At 36.0% G+C, this 25699-nt stretch overlaps 1 protein-coding gene across 1 annotated transcript in view; it reads right to left on the reverse strand.

The window, feature by feature from the left end:
* Positions 1-3252: 3252 nt before the first annotated feature.
* Si (sucrase-isomaltase) overlaps positions 3253-25699 on the reverse strand; it is a 94528-nt gene continuing 72081 nt past the window's right edge. The window contains exons 35-48 of the mRNA XM_055596510.1: positions 24790-24906; positions 24052-24139; positions 22674-22812; positions 20529-20662; positions 19578-19612; positions 19374-19490; positions 16670-16818; positions 13008-13092; positions 12869-12925; positions 11086-11210; positions 6610-6698; positions 5059-5108; positions 4690-4857; positions 3253-3768 (exon numbers count right to left, since the gene is read on the reverse strand). Coding sequence (XP_055452485.1) covers positions 3700-3768; positions 4690-4857; positions 5059-5108; positions 6610-6698; positions 11086-11210; positions 12869-12925; positions 13008-13092; positions 16670-16818; positions 19374-19490; positions 19578-19612; positions 20529-20662; positions 22674-22812; positions 24052-24139; positions 24790-24906 — 1422 coding nt within the window. The 3' untranslated portion in view covers positions 3253-3699. The remainder of the gene's footprint in view (positions 3769-4689; positions 4858-5058; positions 5109-6609; positions 6699-11085; positions 11211-12868; positions 12926-13007; positions 13093-16669; positions 16819-19373; positions 19491-19577; positions 19613-20528; positions 20663-22673; positions 22813-24051; positions 24140-24789; positions 24907-25699) is intronic.

The following is a 25699-nucleotide window of genomic DNA, read 5'->3' on the forward strand; positions in this document are numbered from 1 at the left end:
AATGGCCATCTTACCAAAAGCAATCTACAGATTTAGTGTAGTTCCATCAAAATTTCAACACAATTATTTACAGATCTTGAAGAGCAATCCACAATTCATATGAAAAAATACAAAACCTGGGATAGCTACAAGAATTCTGTACAATAAGATAACTTCTGGAAGTATTGCCATCCCTGATTTCAAGCTGTTCTACACAGCAATAGTAATAATAAGAGCATGGTATTTGCATAAAGACATACAGGTTGATCAAGAGAATTGAATCAAAAACACAGAAATAAATCCATAAGCCTATGGACATCTGATTTTTGACAAAAAATAAAAAATAAGGCCAAACCACACAACTGCAAAAAGAGCATTTTCAACAAATGGTGCTGGTGTAACTGGATGTTTACATGTAGAAGAATGCAAATATATCCTTATTTATTGATCCTGAACAAAACTCAAGTCAAGTGTATCAAAGAACTTCACATAAAACCAGATACACTAAATCTAACAGGAGAGCAAGAGGGGAAAAGCTGTGATTGTGTTGGTTTTAGAAGACAACTTTCTGAACAAAAGACCAACAGCTCAAGCACTAAGATCAAAAATTAATAAACAAGGCTTTATGAAGCTGAAAATCTTCTGTAGGGCAAAGGACACTGTCAACAGAACAAAAGGGCAACCTATATATTGGAAAAAAGATCTTCACCAACCCTAAAACTCACGGAGGAGAAATACTCAAAATAGAAATACTCAAAAAGAACTCAAGAAAATAAACACCAACAAAACAAATAATTTAATTAAAAAATAGAGTATAGAGCTAAGTCAAAAATTCTCAACAGAGGAATCTGTAATGGCTGAGGAACAGTTAAAGAAATCAATCAATCTACTTGGAAACGGGCAGGGAGGAGTTAAGGGAGGGAGGGTGGGATTGGGAGGGAATGAGGGAACGGAACGGGATACAGAATTATTAAAATGTAACTAATAATTTAAAAAAAAAGACTGTATGTAAATAAATATATATCTATGCTTAAACAAAAAAAAAAAAAAGAAGAAAAAGAAATGCTCAAAGTCCTTAGCCATCAGGGAAATACAAATCAAATGACTCTGAGATTCCATCTTACACCCTTCAGGATGGCTAAGATCAAAAACTCAAGCAACAGTTCCTGCTGGTAAGGATGTGGAACAAGGGGAACACTTTGCCATTGCTGGTAGTGCTGTACACTAGTACACACCACTTTGGAAATCAATCTGGCACTTTCTCAGAAACTTAGGAATAGGCCTTCCTTAAGACACAGCTATACCAGTCCTCGGATTATACCCAAAATATGTTATACAAAGATTCCTGCTCAGCTATGTTCATAGAGCTTTATTCAGAAACAAGAAACAATCTAGATGTCCCTCAATGGAAGAATGGACAAAGAAACTACACACGGCCTCTGAAAGACTCAACCCAGCAGGGTATGAAAGCAGATGCTGAAACTCATAGTCAAACTTTGGGCAGAGTGCAAGGAATCTTATGAAAGAAGGGGGAGATAGAAAGACCTGGAGGTTACAGGAACTCCACAAGGAGAGCAACAGAACCAAAAAATCTGGGTGCAGGGATCTTTTCTGAGATTGATACTCCAACCAAGAACCATGCATGGAGATATCCTAGAATCCCTGCACAGATGTAGCCCACGGTAGCTCAGAATCCAAGTGGGTGCCCTAGTAATAGGAGCAGGGGCTGTCTTTGACATGAACTCAGTGGATGCCTCTTTGATCACCTCCTCCTGAGGGGCCTGGGCTGCCTTACCAGGCCACAGAGGAATACAATGCAATAAGTCTTGATGAGACCTGATAGGCTAGGGTCAGATGGAAGGGGAGGAAGACCTCCCCTATCAGTGACCTTGGAGACGAGCATGGGAGAAGATGAGAGGGGGAGCATGGGATCAGGAGGAAATGAGGAAGGGGACTACAGCTGGGATAAAAAGTAAATAAACTGTAATTAATATAAAAATTAAAAAAAGAAAAATATTCTGAGTGAGGTAACCCAGACCCAGAAAGTCATATATGGTATGTTCTCACGTATAAGCAGATATTAGCCTTATAGTATAGGAAAATCACTCTACAATCCACAGATCCAAAGACACTAAGTAACAAGACAGGCCCAAAGGAGGATGCTTAATTCTCTGTCAGAAGGAGAAATAAAATAGAAATATGAAGTGGATGGAGAGAGAACTATGAGAGTGGGGGTAGGAAGAGGAACAAAAGTGGGGATTAAGTAGGAGGAAATTGGGTGTGGCAGGTGGAATGACTGAGAGCTAAAAGGGAAACAGATGGGTGGGGCAGCTCTAGGACAAGATGGAGAACCACAGCGAGGTAGGCTTCTGGGCAGATATTGGTGTGACTCTAGCTGAGCCTCTTAGCAGGAGAGGGGATATGGAGACTGAAGTATCTCCCTCCTATAGCCAGGAAGGGCTTTCAGCGGAAGGAGGGGGACACCAACTTTCCCAAAAAACCTTCAACCGCAGGCCTACAAGGATAAAGATGCCTGCAAGGATTGCAGGGATAAAGACAGAGCAGAGATTGAGGGAAGGACAAGGCAATAATTGACCGAACTTGACACCCACCACAAGGGAGAGAGCCAATCCCTGTCACTATTAACGATACTCTGCGATACTTGCAGGGCAGTTGCCAAGCGTACCTACCCTTTTACAGCCTCCACACATCAGGGGAATTAAACAGACATAGAGAAACACAGAATTAGCCAGAGCACAGAAAGTCCTGTGGAAGAGTCGGTAAGGACAGAGGGACCCAGAGGAGAAAAAACTCCACAAGAAGACCAACAGAGGCAAGTAGCCTAGCCCCATGGGGAATCACAGAGACTGGACCCCCAACCAAAGAGCATGGAATGGACCTACGCCTTGCATACATATGTAGCTGTTGGGCATCTTAGTCTTCAAGAGTGTCCCTTAGAAATTAGAGTGGGTGCTGTCTGTGACATGGATTCTGTTGCCTGCGCTTGGATCACTTTTCTGTCCCTAGCTGTTGGGCCTTGTTGGACCTCAGGGCAAGAGGATGCACTTAATTCTGATGCAAATTGATGTGTTGGTAGTTGGAATCTCCCCTTTTCTGAGGAGAAGGGTAGGGGCAGAAAGGGGAATGCGGTGGGAACAAGAGGACAGGAAGGAGGAGGCTGTGATACACATGTAATGTGAACAAATACATTTAAATTTTTTTTTAAAAATAAACAAAACATTTTGCTATATAAACAAAGGAAAAAGACACATCTTAATGTAGTTATACACATTTTATTTCCTGTTTTGTAATGTAATAATGTAATATACATTGTACAAAATGATTAAATTTGTGATTTGTTAAATAAGTTAAGTCTACACAATTGAACATATTATCACATATAATGTGCCATTACAAATATTGTTATTTTAAAAATCACTTCCTTTAAGCATATTCTAGTTATATGCATACAAGTTTACATGTCTAGCTATTGCATAAAACATATTATAATTATTCAAATGCTGTTAAACCTGCTGAGCAGTGGCCTCCAGGTTGCATTCATAGAATGAGATTAGCATTTCTTTGTATGTACATAATAGAGAAGTATTTAGAAAAAGACTGTGATAACTCTATTTTAAAGAATGTAAGAGGTCAGGAAAGATGGAAGCAGATGAAGGTGAACCATGGATCTGATATCAGTTCCTCCTCAGAAATTCGAACTTATGACCAGCTGATTTCTATTGGTTCATCAAGAGTAACATTCTTATTTTTCAGGTCAATTATTAGAATCTAAAAACAGAAAGTAAAGTTGCAATTAATTTAGGGTAGTGTAGTACCAAAGTAATAGAAAGACTATATTCTAAGTTGCAGAGTAAATCCAACATGCAGAATAGACTTCAGTGTCAGCACAGCAAGCGTTCAGACTGAAGTAAGAGAACTTACACTCGGCGCTCTTGTACTCTAACATCCTGGGGAATTCATTAGAACCTAATCTTGTCAAAAGTTTTCTTTAAAACTGAATTTGAGCAACCTGTTATTCTGTGAAAACAATGTTTCCTCACAGGTATAGTCACAAACACACGGCCTACTCAGAGGAAATACTGGTAGCTGATTTCTTAAGTATATATTGTATTAAGTCCAAACTTATTGGTCATAAATTCACAGAACTTGGATGCAAAGTAACTTAAAGGTCACATACCTGTATATATTTACTAACTTTGGAGGAAAAGCCTAAAATTATAGTGGAAAATAAAAAGCCCTTTTGGGCAGTGGTATGCCTCACACACAAGAATCCTGAACGTATGGCTCAGGGTCTTGCCGCTCTCATGTCGCTATTCATGGTGCTAAGAGGAGATACATTGACTTTGAAACAATTTCAGAGGCTTTTTATCTAAGATATATTTGACTCTCAAAGGTAAATCTTACTATTGAAAAGAGTATTTGAGAAATTGTTCCAGGTGAGAGCAATTTAGAATTTTAATCTAAATTAATATTGCTTATTTTATGTAAGGAAAATTATAAAATAGCTGCCATTAAATTGATTTGTATGACAAGTTAATACATAAATAAATATATGAGTGTAAAACATTAAATAAATGGCAAACACCACAGTTATTTTGAAATTCTGTTTCTTTAATCGTGGCAATGACCATGAAAAATCATGTATTTTGCAGAGTCATGTTGAATAAAGCACATTCTTATGTCACTCACCTCCTTGGCTTCATCTTGAGTAAATGTAACTTGTTCTGTATTTCCACCATAAATCAAATTAACCTCATTGACTCTGGCTGTTCCTTTTCCCCAGACATTAATGTTTCCAAGTATCATCTCGTTTTTGTTTCTATACCCATATTTCAATACAGTGCTTGTTAAAGTTGTCTATAATGTCAAAGAAAGAGAAAAAAAGTCTCCATTAAAGTTTCAAGTAAATAGAAACAATACATAGCTGTGAACCACTATGAATCTCACTGAAGAACAAATAAGTGACTCAGTATATTAAGTAATGTGTTTTATATGATGGACAAATAATAAAACTCCATACATCATTTAGTAAAATTGATGATAGAAGATATTACATACCTTATTTAAATTGAATTGTATCAAGGTATATAGATCTTTTTCATAAGTGTCTGTAGAGAGAGAAAAATGGTATGATATTTTATCGATACTTTCTTGTTAAAATCAAACAAACACACAAAACAAATAAAGATGTTATTTACATCCATGACTTTAGCTGAAGTCCATCTTGCCATAACCATGATATAGCTAACACTCACAAAAGCCTATGTAGCAAATTTTAGGCACAATAACAGAAATATTATAGAAGATGTATATTGCCATTATCATAATTGTCATTATTATTGTAGCTATTCTCATTGTACAGTGAAGAAATCTGTTGTGAGACAATTAAACAAATGAATTTTTTAAAAATATTCTTCTCCTTGTACTTATACAAGAACTGAGGATTTATAAGATGGCAGAATTAAAATGTAGTCATATATATCATAAAGACAGGGACTGGTGTAATGTCTGAAAATTGATATCTCTCAATTCCACATCTATTCACACATGTCGGAATGTGCAAATTATGGTCTATTCATGTCATTAATTTTCTGAAAATTACTTTTCTGCTAATTTTTCAGATTCTAAATCTTATATTCTGCCACAAACACTTTTCTTTCTGCTTATTCACATAGACATGTAGGTTCTATGTACGCTTCTTCATACAGGTATGTGTATATATGTGTATTTCATGTGTTTGTGAAAGGTGAGTGATTCCAACTGTTTTTGGAGACGTTCTCCCACTAGCCCAGAGCTTGTCATATAAACTACATGGCTTACACCTCACCCCAAAGTTAAGCCTGTCTCCAGTTCCTCAGTGTAGGATTGCCAGGGCACACTACTACAAAACAAGGTGAGGTATGTTCTTGGGTATGTTTTCAAGGCAAGCACGTGATTAGCTGTTTTTCCTACTCTCACGTTCTGTGCTCTTAACAAAACCTTTAGATGTGCCTGATGCCAGTGTAGAGCAAAGCATATATTTTGAGAGACTTAGCTATTTATTCCAGCTATTTATGTTGAGACACCATTATGCAAACAATTAAAATAATGTAACTTTAAGGTAGTTTACCATGTTAAGGTAAAAATAAGAAGTAAAAACACCAGCAACAACGACAACATGGAATTTTAAAAGGAAAAGCAAAATCAATAGCAACACAGTAAGAAGACTGAACTTATTTCAGCGCACTCTGCAGAACACATGCTGGTCTTAGAGTATGTTGTTTTCTTTGTTTGTTTGTAAATCAATTATGCCACATCGGATGTGGCATGGTCAGCCCATTGACTTATCAGGTCAATCTAAATATCACGGTGTTGGATTCTGCTAAAAGTAAGCCATGCCAGCACAATTCACTTAGCTTATCCTTTAATGCAGGGACTAAACATCTTTAAAGTAAGAAAGGAGCCTTTGCTTTTTAAATTTTTTATGTGTACTGTTTCCAGCAATAATTATACTGTTTTAACATTAAGTGATATGTTTAGGCTTGTGCTCAGCTTTCAAAGGACAATAGTTAACACCATGTGATTACGTCAACTCCATGCGACATAAGGCAGGCTGTCAGTGCCACCCACCTATGGTCTCTCCATCATCCCAGAACAGAGTTCCTTGTGCCATTTGGTTATCATCTGCAGCAACGATGAGCTTCATGGGGTTCTTTCGACTACAAGAAAGAAATATGTAACCATATCTAATTTTTGGAGAATATTTGATATGATATATAGGAATATTAATTATAATGGAAGTTAAGAAAACAAACAAATGTCTAAACAGAGAAAATGAGGAAGTTTCCTTCTATAAAATGAGAAGAGATACAGAAAAGAAATTCATCATACTCAATGTAAAATACCTCATATAACATTTGCTTTAGGAGTTCACCTATTGCCATTAATCGGAAGAGGACTCAGTCACAGTAATTTAAGACATTAAGCGTGTGGGTACCCTACTTTTATGCATCATTTCTTTAATCATTCTCTCTTTTCCTCCCTTCTTCCCTCCTTTCCTCCATTGCTCTCCCAAAGTACGAGTGTCAGACACAGGTGTGTCCAGTATTCTACCATTAACCTGTAGCCTCAGCCTTATTACTAGAATTTTTATTACCTTATGCTTAACGTTTCTTCACATTTCTATATATAAATCATTCAAATATAAACTGCATATTAAAATAATGAAAAGAATAATCAGATAGTTCTAAGTTCAGGATTTTTAATTGATCATGTCTTTCAGTTTATGCTTATTTAGCCTTATGCTTATTTCAGTTTATCCTTACTTATGAACCAAATACAGCTCACTCTACAGCATTTTGTGAGAAAAAACTTGGTTTGACAGCATCAAATTGTTAAAAAGGTATTCTCTAAACAAATTATTCTTTTATGTCTTGCTATGGTAATCACAGATACTGAAAGACACACTGTTCTGAAGTTTCCTAACAAAATCAGAATTTTAAGACTTAAATTTTCAGTAATTTCTTATTTAATTTTTAGGTAAGCATGGCAATGCACAAATGTTTACACATGTACTAATTAATATTTACTTAGATAAAAGAAATGATATCTTATAAATATCCAAATATCTGGTTTAGTTGTACCTGTAGTAGCTTATAAATTTAATTCCATGTTCCCAGAATTTGAGAGACTGAGACAGGAACATCACAGATTCAGTGTTTAATTCTACTACAGATAGATACTGTTTTGAAAACAAATATATAAATCTAATTAAAGAATCATATGAAAGAAGTAGGAAATAGTAAGATCTGGAGAAGACAGAAGCCCCACAAGGAGAGCAACAGAACCAAAAAGTCAAAGCACAGGGATCTTCCCTGAGACTGATACTCCAACCAAGTAGCATGTATGGAGATATCCCAGAACCCCTTTACAGATGTAGCCCATGACAGTTCAGTCTCCTAGTGGGTTCTATAGTAATGGAACAGGGACTGTCTCTGACACGAACTGATTGGCCTGCTCTTTGATCACCTCTCCCTGAGCGGGCAGCAGGCTTACCAGGCCACAGAGGAAGACACAGAGGCCACTCCTGATGAGACCTAACAGACTAGGATCAGAAGGAAGGAAAAGAAGACCTCCCCTATCAGTGGACGTGGGGACAGACATGTGTGGAGAAGCAGCAGAAAGGGAGGGGTTGGGAGGGGAGGAGGGAAGGAGCTACAGGGGGGATACAAAGCAAATGAAGTGTAATTAATAAAAAAAATTTAAAAAAAAGAATACAAAAAACTGGGCACAGAGTTTTTTTCTGAGACTGATTCTCTAACCAAGGACCATGCATAGATATAACCTAGAACCTCTGCTCACATGTAGCCCATGGCAGCTCAGTATCCAAGTGGGTACCCTAGTAAGGAGAAGAGGGACTGTCTCTCACATGAACTCAGTGGCTGGCTCTTTGATCACCTCTCCCTGAAGGAGAAGCAGCCTTACCAGTCCACAGAGGAAAAGAATGCAGCCAGTCCTGATGAGACCTGATAGGCTAAGGTCAGATGGAAGGGGAAGAAGACCTCCCCTATCAGTGGACATGTGAAGAGATGAGGGAGGGAAAAAGGGAGGGATTGAGACAGAATGAGGGAGGGGTCTACAGCTGGGATACGAAGTGAACAAAAACAAAAGAAACACACACACAAAAATCCTAATGAAAATTATATTAAAATCTCTTACAGGTTACACCCTACTTTGTGTAAATATAATGTTAGTCTCACATCTAACTTGTTAACTTGTGACCCTCAGCACATAAATAAATAAAAAATAAAAAAGGAATGGTGAGTTTTTATCCTCCTGTCTCTACTTCCTGAGTGCTGCTCAGATTTCAGTTATGTTCCATCTTTGCTTAGTTCATGTAGGACTAGAGTTCATACACTCAGGGTTTCATGCTTGCTAGGAAAGCTCTCTGAGGGTTCTTCATGTCACAAATTACATATTCATGTGTATAAATGGAGAGATGGCCCAAGCAGGTAAGGTGTTTGCTCATGGTTTCTGGGATGCCATCATGTATCTTTTCAGGAAAGCGACCAAAGGAAAGAATGATAAGTGAAAGGAAAGAGTCACTGTTACATCAACCACGTGCCACAGAATGTACTCATGATCCTTGGAGGTTGGACATATTAGTAGGGGTTCTTATGAATTCAAAAAGAAAGGACCTGACATTTTATTAACTTATGAATATAAACAGTAAAATTCAAAACAGCTATGTCTCCCTTATTGTTCACAAGGGATAAGGCTTTGGGAAGATGGAAGGTACCTCCACACATGAGGAGACTTAGTGCATGAACGAACTGTTGTTAACCATATTGTTAAGTGATATCAACAATATCTATTATTAACAGTCAATTAAGCTTGTTAATGGATTTCTGGATTTTCATAGAGATAAGTCAGAAAATAACATACAGAACAGAAATGAAGAGATAGAGGAAGTGAAATAAAATGGAAAGCAAACTGAAATCTCCCAAATAAACTCCATAAAATTGATTATTATTCAATGATATAAATAAATAAGATAAAATGTTAAGAGATGCAGGGAGTATGAATGAAAGTAAACCAAAAAGGCTACAGGCTGTGTAATTCCAAAATCATGTCATTCTATGACATGCAATTGGTGAATGCTAAAGGCTCAGTCATTGCCATGAGTTCTACGAGGTTGAGCGGGTAGAAAATAAAGGCTATTTAGAGCGATGAACTTGCTCTGTGTGATATTACTCACTTGCTTAAAACCACAGATCATAAAAGAGCAGGCACAAACCCTGGTATAAACTATTGACATTGGATGATATTAATGTGTCCAAGCAAGTTCACCAAATATGGTGGGACTGTTTGTGAAAAAGAGGCTATGAAAATGGCAAAGACCGTAGCTTTTCAGGTCTCATCAAGACTGGCTGTGCCATCTTCCTCTGAAGGCTAGGGGCAGATAGAAAGGGAGTATGTCCTTCCCTGTCAGGGGACTAGAGAAAGGGCATAGAAGGAGAAGAGGGAGGGCATGTGGGACTAGGCGGAGAGAAGGGAGGGGGCTGCAGAGGGGATACAAAGTGAATAAAATGTGATCAATAAATTAATTTAATTAATTTTTTAAAAAAAGAAAATGGCAAGGCATTGAAACCTTCCTATATACCTATCCTTCTTATCAGCTTTCTACAATACAGATTTGTATTCTAGAAAGTCTTTATAAAAAGTTTTCAGTTGTTAGATTGAAAATTTGCCCAACATTATGAAACCCTGGATGTGTGAGCTCTAGTTCTACATGTGCAGCACTAAGGAAGTAGAGACAGGAGGATCAAAAGTTCAAGGTCATCCTTTGCTTCATAGGCAGTTCAAAACATGTTTATACTATACAAGACAGTGCCTCAAAAATTAACAATGCTTTTTAAAAGGTGTAGTTATTTTCATGTCATAGTTAAAAATAAAAAAGATGATGGCCTTGCTTAAGCAGCGACTCAAAAGGTGGAGTATTCATTGTGAATACTAATGCATATTAGAGAGGTCATTACGTTTTAGCCTGTACTCAGAAAAGCCTTACTTCTGAAGGGCATATAACACTGGAAGACAATTTTACATGAGTCTTCATGCTCATTGCATGTTGAGAGATACTACCAACTTTTCTTTTGAAATTACATTTTAAACAAATAAGTAAGGTGATATTGAAAGAAGGGGTCAGATCTTAAAATTCTATGAATTACTACTAATGGTTATTATGTTTACTGTTCACTATAATAAAGTGACAGTGTGTCTGCTTCCAAGCTGAGGGTGAGTGGAATGGTTTGAGTATCATAACAAAATATTCATTTCAGCTAGGTTAGTGCATGCTTAACTGGACTCTAAGCTTCAAGTGTGACATCTACCAGGATGGCTCTCTGTCATCCCAGGGGAACGAGGTAGCAGGGGAAGCTGAAGTTCATCAAAAGTCTCATTTTCTGCCATCTCTTCTGTTTATGACTAAGCACCCACGTTTCCACAGAAGGAAGGCAGGCAGAAAAGCTCAGATCATTTTTAACTACTGACTTTTAGAGCTGGACATATTATGACAAGGAATTGCAGTTCTAAAAGGAGTTAATGTACCTGAGATGTGTGTTCCGACTGGGTTCTTGACATGGTAGAATATAACCTCCTCGGACGTGTAGATTGATTTCATCAAAAGGAGCTGGAAAGACTTGATGTTGTCCTCTTACCTTTATATCTTCCCCCTGGTAATGAGAAGAAGAAGAGGAACGAGATATAACAATTAGTAATGCAAAAATGTAAGAAGGCATACTTATGAAATTAAGTGTTAGAATTTTTCACTTTAAAAGCTGACAGAACTATTACAAATAAAGCTGCTACAAACATAGTTGAGCAAATGTCCTTGAGTACTTGAGTATTTTTTGGATAAATGCCTAGGAGTGGTACAGCTGGATCTAGAGGAAGCACTATTCCTAATTGTCTGAGAAAGCGCCAGATTGATTTCCAAAGTGGTTGCACAAGTTTACATTCCCACCAGCAATAGAGAAGGGTTCCCCTTTCTCCACAACCTCTCCAGCATGTGTTGTCACTTGAGTTTTTTATCTTAGCCATTCTGGTGGGTCGTTTTGATTTGCATCTCTCTGATGGCTAAGGACATTGAGCATCTCTTTAAGTATTTCTCTGCCATTCTATATTCCTCTACAGAGAATTCTCTGTTTAGCTCCATACCCCATTTTTAATTGCATTGCTTGAGTTATTGCTTTTTAACTTCTTTAGTTCTTATCCCAGATGTCCATCAATGGAGGAACGGATACAGAAATTGCGGTACTTTTACACAATGGAATACTACTCAGCAATTAAAAACAAGGAAATCATGAAATTTGCAGGCAAATGGTGGGATCTAGAAAAGATCATTCTGAGTGAGGTATCCCAGAAGGAGAAAGACACACATGGTATATACTCACTTATATAGACCTATAAGATATGATAGACATACTGAAATCTATACACCTAAAGAAGATAAACAAGAAAGAGGACCCGGGGTAAGATGATCAGTCCTCACTTAGAAAGACAAATGGGATGGGCATTGGATGTAGGAGAAAACAAGTAACAGGACAGGAGCCTACCACAGAGGGCGTCTGAAAGACTCTACCTAGCAGTGTACCAAAGCAGATACTGAGACTCATAATCAAAACGTGGGCAGAGTGCAGGGAATCATATGAAAGAAGGGGGAGTTAATATGACTTGGAGAGGACAGGAGCTCCACAAGGATCAAATATATCTGGGCACAGGGGTCTTTTATGAGACTGTTTCTCCAACCAAGGACCATGTATGGATATAACCTAGAAACCCTGCTTGGATGTAGCCCATGGTAGCTCAGTATCCAAATGGGTACCCTAGTAAGGGGAACAGGGACTATTTCTGACATGAACTTGGAATTGGGAGGGAATGAGGGAGTGGGATACAAATTTAATAAAATGTAACTAATAATAAAAATAAATAAAAAGAAAGGAAGGAAGAAAAGGGAGAGGGAATCTGGAAGATTAGGGTTGAATACATTCTCTGTGTGTTTGAAAGTGTAATGAAACTCATTAATATGTACAATTAATATAGACTAATTAAAAGCTTGAGGAAATCTAAAAAAAGAGGTGACAGATATTTGTAATATAGTACACATTTCTGTTTCTTTGCTAGAACAAATCATGATTGCATAAGACACTAAAGGAGACTATATTAATTGTATCATGGAATGTTAATTTGATTCAACTATAATTAAATGCACATAACTCATTCTGAATTTTTAAGTGGGAAATAAACAAATGCAGAAATTACTTTATGAATAAATCAACCAAATATGATGTATTTGTGTTTATTTAGTTCTCAAAATTCTTTCAAAACTCACCGTATGGTAGTTAAACCACCGAGCATTGGGGACATAGCCATTCACACTGTCCCTGAACTGGAAATGAAAAAGAAAGTCATTGAAATCATCTGAAATAAAATTATATCATTTAGATAATACAAAACATGTTCATACATACAGGCTCAAGGACAGGGGTCACCATAAAAGCTGGACCCCACAGGAACTGCTTGTATATTTCCCAGGTTGTCTTATCATCAAAGAACCTTCACAAAAGAGTAACAAAGTATTCAATTAAACTTAAGAATTTAATCTCTTCTTCTAAAAATTAATTTATATTTTTGTTAATTACAATTTATTAATTTTGGATCCCAACTGTAGCCCTCTCCCTCATACCCTTCCAATACCATCCTTCTCCCCCTTTTTCCTCCCAAGCCACTGCCCCATTCCACTGATAGGGGAGGTCCTTCTCTCCTCCCATCTGAACCTAGCTTATCAGGTCTCATTAGGACTGGCTTCATTGTCTTCCTCTGTGACCTGGTAAGGTTGGGCCACCACCCTCCCACCATGGGGAGAGGTGGTCAAAGAGTAAGCTACTTAGTTCATGTCAGAGACAGCCCCTGTTTCCAGATTCTGGCTATTATGAATAAAGCTGCTACAAACATGCTTTGAGCAAATGTCCTTGCTGTATACTTGAGCATATTTTGGATATATGCCTAGGAGTGGTATATTTGGATCTTGAGGTAGCACTATTCCTAGTTTTCTGAGAAAATGCCAAATTGATTTCTAAAATGGATGTGCAAGTTTACATTCCCACCACCAATTGAGGAGAGTTCCCCTTTCTCCACTTCCTCTCTATCATGTGTTATCACTTGAGTTTTTGATCTTAGCCATTCTGATAGGTGTAAGGTGAAATCTTAGGGTCATTTTAGTTAGCATTTCCTTGATGACTAGGGATGTTGAACATTTCTTTAACTGTTTCTCTGCTATTCAATATTCCCCTCTATTAAGAATTCTCTGTTTAGCTCTCTACCCCCTTTTATTAGTCATCAGAACAAAATGCCAGGGTACAGGTTGGGAAAGAATCTTCACCAACCCTACATCTGCGAGAGGGCTAATATCCAGAATATATAAAGAATTCAAGAAGTTAAACAGCAACAAACCAAACAAATTAAAAAACAATTAAAAAAATAGGGCACAGAGATAAACAGTGAATTTAACTTCTTCTCAACACCATAAAATGCTTCGTGAGATCCAAGTTACCTGTAAAGTTGTTTTATTTTGATTTCTTTGTGTAGTCAAATGAAAACCATGGTCAAAAGTATTTAAAACAAAAATCTATTCTATTACTTGGAACACAGTGTGGAACAGTGCAAACTTTATATGTAAAACCAAATTTTGTCTAAATAATCTAAGAAAAAAATTGTTAATAAATATTTTAACAGTTTAGTGACAAATCAGTATGGGGGAGACTTTTAGAGAAGAGTTGATACACCTGCTTAGATATCAACTTTGTCTAGTAAAGATCAACAACATTGAAAGGAACAGTGACAAACACCCTGAAAAAAGATTATAAAACTCTCACTGTGTGGATTTTTGTTTATTTTAACCAAAGAGTTTTTAAGACAAGATGTGCATGTTTACACCTGCAATCCTAACACATGAAAGCTGAGGCAGAAGAATTGCTGTGAGATGAAGAGCACCTGATTGCATGAGTTCAAAGTATACAAAGTCAAGTCGTGTTTCAAGAAACAACTAATCAAGAAAGTAAAAAAAACAAACAAATGAACATGTTAAACAGGTAAAGGACTAAGAAAATAGAAATAGATATACATTTTAACTTATATATATGAGTTAAACTTTTATATATACTAAATTATATATGCTACATATATCTATAATTAAATATATTACATATATACAAAACTATAGTTCAAAATATTAAAAACTAAAAATGAAGAAATTAATAAAAATCACAGTGGAGAGAGGAAAAATTGCCTTAGAGCATTTTGTAATGATTGACATATTGTTATAACATCAAAGATGTAAGTTGGTTTCTAACATTGAAAATAATCATAAAAAATATAATGTAAATTTGGAAATAGTTGTTATCAAATGTTCCTGTTTCTTATGCTATTGAAATTAAAAAATTGATCATTTTTAAAATTAGTTTTAATTTTGCTTTTATTTCATTAGCAACCAGGAATTGTGGTAAAGTGGCCCTTGGGGATTAGCCCTCACTGAACTCCTCATGTGACAAAGGCTAAAGTCCTCTCAGCAGGACAGAAAAATGTTCTAAGTCCATAATCAAACTCTCAAAGGTTAGAAATGCAAGAGATTAACCAGAAACATTAAGAGTCGGGGCGCCAATACGATGCAGAGAGAAACAGCAGGATGGCAGGGGCTGACCCAAGAATGCGAGCTCAAAGGAATGGAGGCGTGCACTCTCTACTATAACCTTGATTCTCTTTTTATTATTATTATAGTTTTCCTGAGAATTTATTTTGTATTTTAATCATATCCACAACTACTAGCTCCTCTTATTTCCACATCTTTTAATTTTTTTCCTACTAACTTTATTCCCCTCGTTTTTCTTATAACAACCTTTTGGCTGCAAAAAGTTCTGCCTGAGTCTTGAGCCTATGGCTAACCACTGGAGTATGTTTAGGCCACCAGTAGAGAAACACTTCATTGATACCCCAACCAAGGACCGTGCATGGAGAGGACCTAAAACACCTGCTCAAATGTAGCCATAGACCCAGTCTCAAGTGGTCTCCTTAGTAATGGGAACAGGGACTGTCTCTGACATAAATTCAGTGTCCTGCTCTTTGGTTACCTCCCACTGTGGGGTGCAGCCTTGCCAAGCCACAGAGGAAGACAATGCCACCAGTCCTGATGAGATCTGATAGACTAAGGTCAAATAGAAGGGGAGTAGGTTCTTCCCTATCAGTGGACTAGGGGAGGGGCATAGGGAGAGGAGAGAGACATTAGGAGGAGTGGAGGGGTCCACAGCCGGGATACAAAGTAAACAAATTGTAGTAAATAATAAATAGAAAATTTAAAAAGAAACTTTAGATAAAAATTAGAATAAAAATAATTTCAAACTAACAACAACAACAACAACAACAAAAACCATCTCTCAGTTTCCTTTCTGTCATGAATAGCTCCTAAGCTGAAAAAAAAAGTCTAATTTCCCATTCCATGGTAGGATTTTTCCCGGCTTGAGCTTGCACGTGTTTTGTGCACACTGTCACAACACTGTGAGTTTATATGTGCATCTGCCCTGCTGTGTACAAAACCCTGTTGTCATCTTCAGCCTGTAGCTCTTCAGACCTGCCTCCCTCTCATGTACTGATTGTCGGGCCTCCAGAGAAGGAGATACTGTGTAGGTGTCCCATTTAGAGCTGAGCTCACTGCAGTTATTTTTATTTGCTGCACTTTTTAAATCTTTAATCCAAAGTGAAGGCATACAATTGATATTTATTATTTTGATGATTTTATTTTGAGTACTAGTTCTTAAGGTATACAGCTGTGAGTTTTATTAGTTCATCATAAGGGAAATCTGAAAGGACACCTCATTTAATTACTCAGTAAATATAGGAGAGTTGAGAAGCGAAGTGCCTTATGACCAAGTTAAAGAGATATTTCTAAAGTAAGTATTACGTTTTAATAATTAGGGCATCTTATATACTGACTACATTAGAGGGCTTATTAGGCTTGCTTATGTAAACCTTTATTAATTCAAAATATACCATACAGCACCTACAACATAGTATGTGAGGATATAGAATAGATTAAAGTAAATAAAGGTACTTGTGGAAGAAAATAAAGTCTTGCACTTACTCGTGCATTAGGGGTCTGATGACAGTGCCACCGTGAACGTGGGCTTCATGCATCTGTGTGTAGAAATACGGCAGCAAAGTGTATCTGTGTTCTAGAACCTTCCTTGACATTTCAGCAAAAGTTTCATTCCAGGAAACAGGATCTTGCCTCTGAAAATAAGCACAATGTGTCAGGCACAACTCATCTTTTGGATCTTGATATTCAAAGATATTCTTGAAGAATGAAAGCAGCAAATAATTAACAATATCATGTGGTATGTACTATCTTTACAGAAACCCCTAATGCTCTCTTAGTTCTTTTTCATATCAAGAGTGAAAGTGGTAGAATATTAGGATTTTAATAAGTTAATGTAAATTATGCCCAGAGCTTGATCTAGTTCATACTTTAAAAGATGATAAATACATTGCCAGCTATGGTAATACTCAGTGTTGAGAAGTGAAGTCTACAAATCAAAACATATTGTTAGTTACACAAACATGGCCTGAAATATCAAGGGATAAATGGGGATCACCATACTAGCCTCTCGCACTGTAGAGTGTCATGGGAAATGAATAGATTACAGTACTATTAATAGCACAGAAGGAATATGCCCATTAATCTTGAACGCCTCTAAGTCTTCTTTGCAATACACTTCAAGTCAAAAAGTAATACTGATAGTGCAGTATTAAGAATCTACTGATAAACCAGGGTCAGATGAAAGGGGAGGAGGTCCTCCCCAATCAGTGGGACTTGGAAAGGTGCAGGGAGGAGATAAGGGAGGGAGGGTGGGCTTGGGAGGGGATGAGGGAGCGGGATACAGCTGGGATACAAAGTTAATAAACTGTAATTAATATTATTTATTAATTATTTAATAATTAATATTAAAAAAGAATCTACAAAGTTAATAAACTGTAACTAATATTAAAAAAAGAATCTACAAGAATATTATTGTTCTTATCAGAAAAAAAGGAATTAATATATATTTTAATATGAATCATGGACACAAACTACACTTCCTTATAATTACAAAGGGCATCTCTCTTATGTTTGTTAATGGCAATAGTTAGAGACTTTTAGAGCTACATCAGATTTATAAAGAATTTAACTTTATTAGATTTTGGAAATAAGAAATTTGGAATGATAACCTGGTGTTTCCCCTGGGAAATGCACTATCAGATTAAGCAAAGACTTGAAATTACACTAGCTCTAAAATTATTAAATTATGCATGATCCTATGTATAATGGTAGTTATTAATACATAGTATATTTCAATAGTTTCATTGTCAAGTAGAAAGAGACAAAGATAATAAGATTTTGCCAAATTATGTAATCGCAGGTTTCGTTCTGTTGATACATAACCATGGAGTGTTAACTTCAATTTCATTGATTCATATTTAAACAAATTAAGTTTTAATTTCTGGAGATATTTATTTTAAAATATTTCTTTCTTCTGTCCTTCCTTCTCTACGTTATTTTTTTTCCAAAATTCTACCAATGTTAGTAGCTTCTGAATTTGAAATTCTTTATCTGGAATTAACCTCCTTAAATATATGAACTTTTTTCCTCATTGACACCTCTGTTCGAATCCATGCCCTCAAGAAACTTCCATTTGGGTATAGAACCTCCATGCATCTCTTCAACTGTATTCCCCATACTTAACACATATTTAATAGACCTTAACTCATTTTAAATATAAATATAAATAAATCACCTTAGAATATAATGAATCATTAGAATACAAAAAATAAATATTTAAGTATATATATACACTCTCCATAAATATTCTCCAAATCACTCCCTATCCAGACTTCTCTTAATCCCTGCTGTTTTTATCCAGTGTGGTAATCTCCTAAATTAGTAGCAACATTGTGTTAAAATTTTGACATTTCTCCAAAATACTTCTCCACAATTTGCCTGTCTTTCAAATTGCTTCAAAACATCTTAACTTGCTTTGTATCCTTGTCTTTTTTACTATTAAAAGTTAATAAATCCCCTTCCTCTAGTTTAAGTAAAATATGGATGCTTCAATGTTCCCCCAGCACAGCATGCATGTTTTGGTTAGGAAATATGCTTGGATGATGACCTTCTGGTGTTTTCTATTGTCAGCCTTTGACTGACGTGCTTTCTGCTCCAGTCACCTTTTTGCTTTGCACTATTACCTAGTGCTTCGTAGGATATGGCCTCTAAGTGTACACAGTTTTCCAAAAAATTAGGGACTGTCTAATGCAGTACTCAAAAATTGTATGCACAGTTAATAATGTTAATAACTCTCAGTGATTGCCACTGCACAGAGACCTGCTCCTGCAATCATGCTATTTTTTCTCGTTTTTCAACTTAATAACTTGTTTTTTAAATATTTGCTTTTAAATCTTTCCATTCCATCCTTTATTTCAAATGTCTAGTCCTTCTAATCAATTCAGCTTCAAGTCGAATTTTTTTTGTTGCTCTGTCCCACGTTGAAATGCATTCTACAGTTAGACATTTCCCCCCCTAACTTTTCCAAAATCTTATAGAACAGCTATAGTGTGTGTGTTCCCTAACCAAGCCATGATGCCTGGGAATACTTCAGGTCATACTAAATAGTCTTTCATAAATACAAAAAGATTTGGAGCATTCATTTAGAACATTGTCAAGTAAAATACAGTTGAAACAACAACAAACAATTTAAGGCTGCATGGAGAAAAATAAATAAAACAAAATTGCCATGAATGTAGTAATTACATACTCTAGTAAATTGAATGTTGTGATTTCTCGCATATGGATAAAAGGCTCCAACTTGCATCCAACGAGCACAGAGATGGTATTCTGAATCATTGAAGAAACCACAGATATCTGCTCCAACCTAAAAGATAAGTTATATTTAATGCATATTAAGTACTTTTTCTAAAGTTGTATAGACTACAAATATAAAATGAATAGATCTACTTACATATGGTATCCCAAAAAGATTAAACTCCAGCATACCTAAAAAAGAGAATAAAGTTTTATAGAAATATTTTTATTTATTTCAGTATTTTACTTTTATTAACGAACATGTTCTCTTCAAATATCATTTCTTATTAAATGAAATATTTGGTATTAATAATAGATTATTCTCTTATAAAATTTATACCACTTTTTGTGCTTAGTAGTGTGAATGATATTCTCAAAAATAAGAGATCGCATGGTTTAAGGCAATAGCACCATAATGTAACTTAAGCACAAATAAGTTATAAACATGCCATGGTGGCATAAGGCTAAGTGATAGTATTTTCCCAATTTCAATTAAAAATATATTTTCCGCAACTATTTAGCCATTTATTTTATCATATAAAATGTATAATTACTCTTATTGAGTAATATAAAAAATCATACAAAATAGAATACTTCTAATTTCTCAACTCTTTTGGTAAATAAATATTCTAATCATGGTTTTAAGAATCTTTCATTCATCAATAAGGTTTAAGTCTAGACTCAAAACAGTATTTGTCTATTGATGCTTTGACCAGTCTTTTGCCAGAAAAAGCTTTAGCTGGGTGTGTTGCATTCTTTACCATAACTAGGTGATTCTTATTTTCTAGCAGAAAATATCTACTCATTTCTTTGTTAGCTGTAGAATAGTGGCTTTTCAAGCTCTTGACTTTTCAACCAGTTACATAGTTCAAGACAGATAGTGGTATTTTTATCCAAATAAACTAGCTGAGTATCATCAGTCATTCGTTTTTCTGAAGCATCATTGATTATAACTCCCTGACTAATGATGTTTCAGTAGTGTTCTGTTTCATAAAAAGGATGTGACTATTTTAATTCTTACGAGTTAGCAATGATACATCCAGCATAAGGCAAAACAAATATTTTATGAAAATTATAAAAATAATGATACAAGATAATTATTACATACCAATGAGGGATTTTTCCATATTATCCCATTTTGCATAATTGTCTCCGAGCCAGTGTCCCCCCCATCGACCAGCAGTGGGATAAGTGGACCGAGAGATGACTATTCCTCTCAGGCCAGTGGTCTTCTGTATTGCACTATAAAATGAAGAAATATGTTGCATGTTTACATCATTTGTTTTCTTTAAAATTTTTGTTTGTTTGTTTTCAAGACAGAGTTTCTATGTGTAGCCTTTGCTGACCTGGAACTTGCTTTGTAGACCAGGCTGGCCTCAGACTCAGAGATCTGCCTTTCAAGTGCGGGGATTAGAGGCTGTCACCACACCTTGCTTAAACATTTCTACTTATGAGTCTCAGCATCTGCTTTGATACACTGCTAGGTAGAGTCTTTCAGAGGCCCTCTGTGGTAGGCTCCTGTCCTTTTTCTTGTTTTCTCATTCTTCCAGTGTCCGTACCATTTATCTTTCTAAGTGAGGATTGATCATCTTACCCAGGGTCCTCCTTCTTGTTTAGCTTCTTTAGGTGTACAGATTTTAGTATGTTTATCCTATCTTATAAGTCTAGTATCCACTTATAAGTGAGTATATACCCTGTGTCTTTCTGCTTTGGGGCACCATGTAGGAAATCATATGAAAGAAGAGGGAGTTAGTAAGACCTGGAGAAGACAGGAGCGCCACAAGAGAGAGCAACAGAACCAAAATATCTGAGCACAGGGGGTCTTTTCTGAGACTGATACTCCAACCAAGATTCATTCATGGATATAACCTATAACCCCTGCTTAGATGTAGCCCATGGCAGCTCAGTATCTAAGTGAGTTCCCTATTTAAGGGAATAGGGACTGTTTCTGACATGAACTCAGTGGCTGGCTCTTTGACCAACCCTCCTGAGGGAGGAGCAGCCTTGCTAGGCCACTGAGGAGGACATTGCAGTCAGTCCTGATGAGACTCAGATGGAAGGGGAGGAGGACCTCCCTCATCAGTGGACTTAGAGAGGGATATGGGAAGAGATGAGGGAAAAAGGGAGAGTTTGGGAGGGAATGTGGGAGGGGGCTACAGCTTGGATACAAAGCAAATAAAATGTAACTAATGTAAAAATAAAAATTTAATAAGAAAAAGAAATTTCTACTTTGACAACTTCTTGAAAACATAGCACCTACTTTATGATGCAGGTTTCTTAGCACAGTCAGAACTTCACAGCTGAGCAGTCCCTCATTAGGTACTAGTACCCTCCCAGGCATGAGCAGACCGTTTCCTTCCCTTTTAACATTCAATACAGTGACACGCACAGATAAAACATAATTTTCCTTTTTTAACCATTTGATGTTTGTAAGTTATCTCTAATATTAACTAAGCTAATAACCAAATAGGGCGTTTTATTCTTCTTAAATTTGTAGTATCCAATAGAAGTCTAGATATGATAACTCAATGCAGCTCTTCTCAGTTATAACTTATATTGTACACATTACTCTGAAGAATGTATATGCTAAAGAATCCCCTGCTTTACAGTATATAAAGACTAGAAGATTTTAATGGATTGTTTTTTGTTTTTTTTTTTTCCAAAAAAGTAATCATTGTACTTCAGTTCTGGAATATATCCCAAGTCAAATTTCATCAAGAAAAGGAATTACACAAATATGTTTATAATTTCTTTTCCATTTCTCTTCTATCCTTAGATAGTAGCTTTCATGACTTTTGAATATTAAATCATATTCCTGTTTAGAATACAGTGTAATAATACATTACTTTCTATTATCTGTATCCTTTTATCTTTTCACCTTTCACTTTTCATCTTCCATCGTGCACATTTTCTCACCTATCTCTCTATTTCATGTGTAATGTGACAAATACATATAATAGCATGTATAGGTATATATTACATGTACAACTCACATTAGAATGGCCTAGAATCCTTTGGAATCACATGGAAAAAACAAAAAAAGAACATAATGATGATAAGTAGATTATTTGATTGCTTACCTGATTGATAGGTAGAAATGAATTTTTCTCTACAATTAATGAAAGAAGTAATTTACAAAAACAGTTGGAAAAGAAAGAAATTCATCAAGGCTCTTGAAGTATGATTCTTTGAAGCTAATATCAATATAAAAAAGCCCAGAAAAGCAGAGGAGAAAATTCCAAACATTACTTACTCCAGAGTGGGTTTCACTTGTGACCATCCATATAAATTGTGCACATCATAGTGCAAAACTCGTGACCCATCACTAAGAATCTGTTCCGTCTCCATGCACATGGTTCGGAAATGTAGCCCCTCAGTTCTTTTTGTGAGTTCTGGGAAAATACAGTAGTACTTTGAAGAACATGACTTGGAATCTGTAGCTCATAAATATATACTCTTTAATTTTTAATTTTCAGATTTAAGTTTTATTAGTGAATTAAAAGATACTTATGAAGTATAAAGTAATGCTTTAATTCATCTATAAGCTGATAACAATCAACTCAGGGTCATTACCATGATGATCACTCTAAGCTTTCAACATTTCTTTATGGTGAATAAGTAAAAACTGTTTTTATAAATATTCGGAAACAGTATACACCACCTGATTAGTTATATTCTCCTTATGTGCCATAAAAAGATCACATATTCTAATAAATCATAATAGTGCACCGACTCACATATTTTTGATAAACAAATTCTGAGATTTAAAATAATTATATACTTTTAATCATTTGTATACTTTGTGTATACAAATTATAGGTGTCTGTAGTGATCTGTGCAATGCTAGCTGAAACTTGTGGGTTTATACATATCTAAAATGTGTGTATATTATCTGTTACATGTAATTTTTAAAATTTTCTTTTTAATTTTTATTTATGTGTATGTGTTCATGTGCACATAAGTGCTCACGGAGACCAGAAAGTGGCATTGGATCTTCTGGATCAGGAATAATATAAATAAGTGATTTCAAGCTGTCCCAGGTGGGTGATAGAAATAGAACTCTGTTTCTCTGAAAGAGCAGTTGGCACTCTATCATTAATCCATCTCTCCATACCTGAAATTTTTACCAATTTTTGTTCATTTAAATGTAAAATACTGATCCAGAATATTTTCATTAAAATAATTCAATTGGAGAACACATTTCAGAACCAAAGCCACTGTTGTCTTCCACAAGCTTTATGTGTGTTTATTGCCTTCTTTCAAGCATCAGCTGTCACCAGATCACAAATAAGCAGAGAATGTATTTTCTTTTATTTTATCCTTCCTAAGAATAATTGCTACACATTTTTTAATGAGTAAATGGAATTATATAATTTAATTTAGAAAATTCTTAAGAAACCACAATAAAAATTTATATTAACTTAGAATTATGAGCATAAAAACAATACAATTGCTTTTCTCCTCAAAACAGTGCTCCGTTGTTGGATATTGGACATGAGGTTAGATATATTGTGCTGTGTGACTATTGAAAATTTAGAAAAATTTTACAGTTACTACAACTTGAGGTCTACATAAGCAATAAACAATAATAATGATATCACATTATAAAAAGTATAGCCATCTAATTGTACCTGGAGCATAAGGTGGGTAATTTAGTGTATCATTTCTGCATTTATTAGTAACTGTTCCATTTACAAAACTTGAAGGCTCATTCATATCCTTAAAGAGAAGAGAAAACAAGTTAAAATGAATACTTTTGAAGCTGGACAAGAAGCTGGACACGCAACACTTACATTTTCCTGCATGAAATATTTACCTATAGAAAAGGGAACTCTTTTTTTTTTGAGGGGGGGAAGGACTCTTTTTATACTATCTCAAAATTATAAAGCTAAAATTTGCAAAGTGCTTGGGGGGCATTACATTTGCTAATAGTTGAGTGTGACTTTTGTTTGTTTCTTGAGACAGGATTTCTCTGTGTAGCTTTGGCTGTCCTGAACTTGCTTTTCGACAAGGCTTGCCTTGAACTCACAAAGATCAGTCTGCCTCTGCCTCCCTGAGTGCTTGAATTAGAGGCATGCACCACCATCCGTGGCTGAATGTAAGTTTTTTGCCTTAGATAAATTAAGTAAGTGCTTAATTTCTTTTTCAAAACTAGAAGCAGAGGCTATTTTGGCTACTTTGTCAAGTTGAGAAACCCAGGAAGTAATAGTCATATATATGTATTAAATTGTTAAAGGTCTGTGTTTTATGTAACAATCTTCAGCAACAAAAGAGTGAGCTAACCTACACAAGGTTCTATAGGCATTATTATTAGATTTGCAAAACCACTACAGAATAAATTTGAGATAAAACATGAATAGCTCACTTACAATCCACAAGCCATCAAACTTCATTTTTTCATTGTAGAAATCGTAAATTTCTTTTGCCCACCACTCCGCTGTAGAATTCCTGAAGAAGTCTGGAAATGCTGCATGTGCTCTGGAAGCCTGAACAAGACAGTGAAAAAGGTGCAGGCTCACATTCAAAAGCCCTCAGAGAACATGCAGATGTAAACAGAACATTGCTTTCTGATTCCTTGGTGACCTGAGAGTAACGGTGAATATAGTTTCTCTCCAGCATCCAGTGGCAATGGAGACAGGCTTAAAAGTGCAGAGAGAAAGACAGAGCAACACCCAGGCTTAAGTGGGTGATAAGAACACTCCGAGGATCATTATGAAAGACAGAACGTCCTAAGAGTCAGAGAACGTAGATAACTAAAACAACTTTTTTTTAATAAAATAGAGCAGATGAATCACAGGGGTTGTGCAAGCTCAAACCAGATTAAATACAAATATGAACCTGGAAACTGTGCACAAAGTCAAAGCCTCTGGCTAAGGAGCATATGGCAAATGATATCTGCTGGGAAAGGGAGAGCCAGGTAAAACTCTGTCTTTCATGAGAGCTTGTGTTTTAAAATATATTTTTAGTAGCCCCATGGGCAGCTCAGTCTCCATGGGGGTACCCTAATAAGGGGAGCAGTCACTGGCATGCACTTGATTGCCTGCTCTTTGTTCAACCCCCTCTGGTAATGTGGACTTACTAGACCACAGAGAAAGAGGATCCAGACAGTCCTGATGAGACCTAATAGGCTAAGGTCAGAGAGTAGGAGAGGAGTGTGCCTCTCCTAGGAGTGGACTAGGGGAGGGATATGAGGGAGTGGCCACAGCCAGGATACAAAGTGAATAAATTGTAGAGAAGAAGAAGAAGAAGAAGAAGAAGAAGAAGAAGAAGAAGAAGAAG

The sequence above is a fragment of the Psammomys obesus genome, unplaced genomic scaffold (assembly GCF_907164565.1).
Source record: "Psammomys obesus unplaced genomic scaffold, mPsaObe1.curated_primary_1811, whole genome shotgun sequence".
Taxonomy (NCBI): domain Eukaryota; kingdom Metazoa; phylum Chordata; class Mammalia; order Rodentia; family Muridae; genus Psammomys; species Psammomys obesus.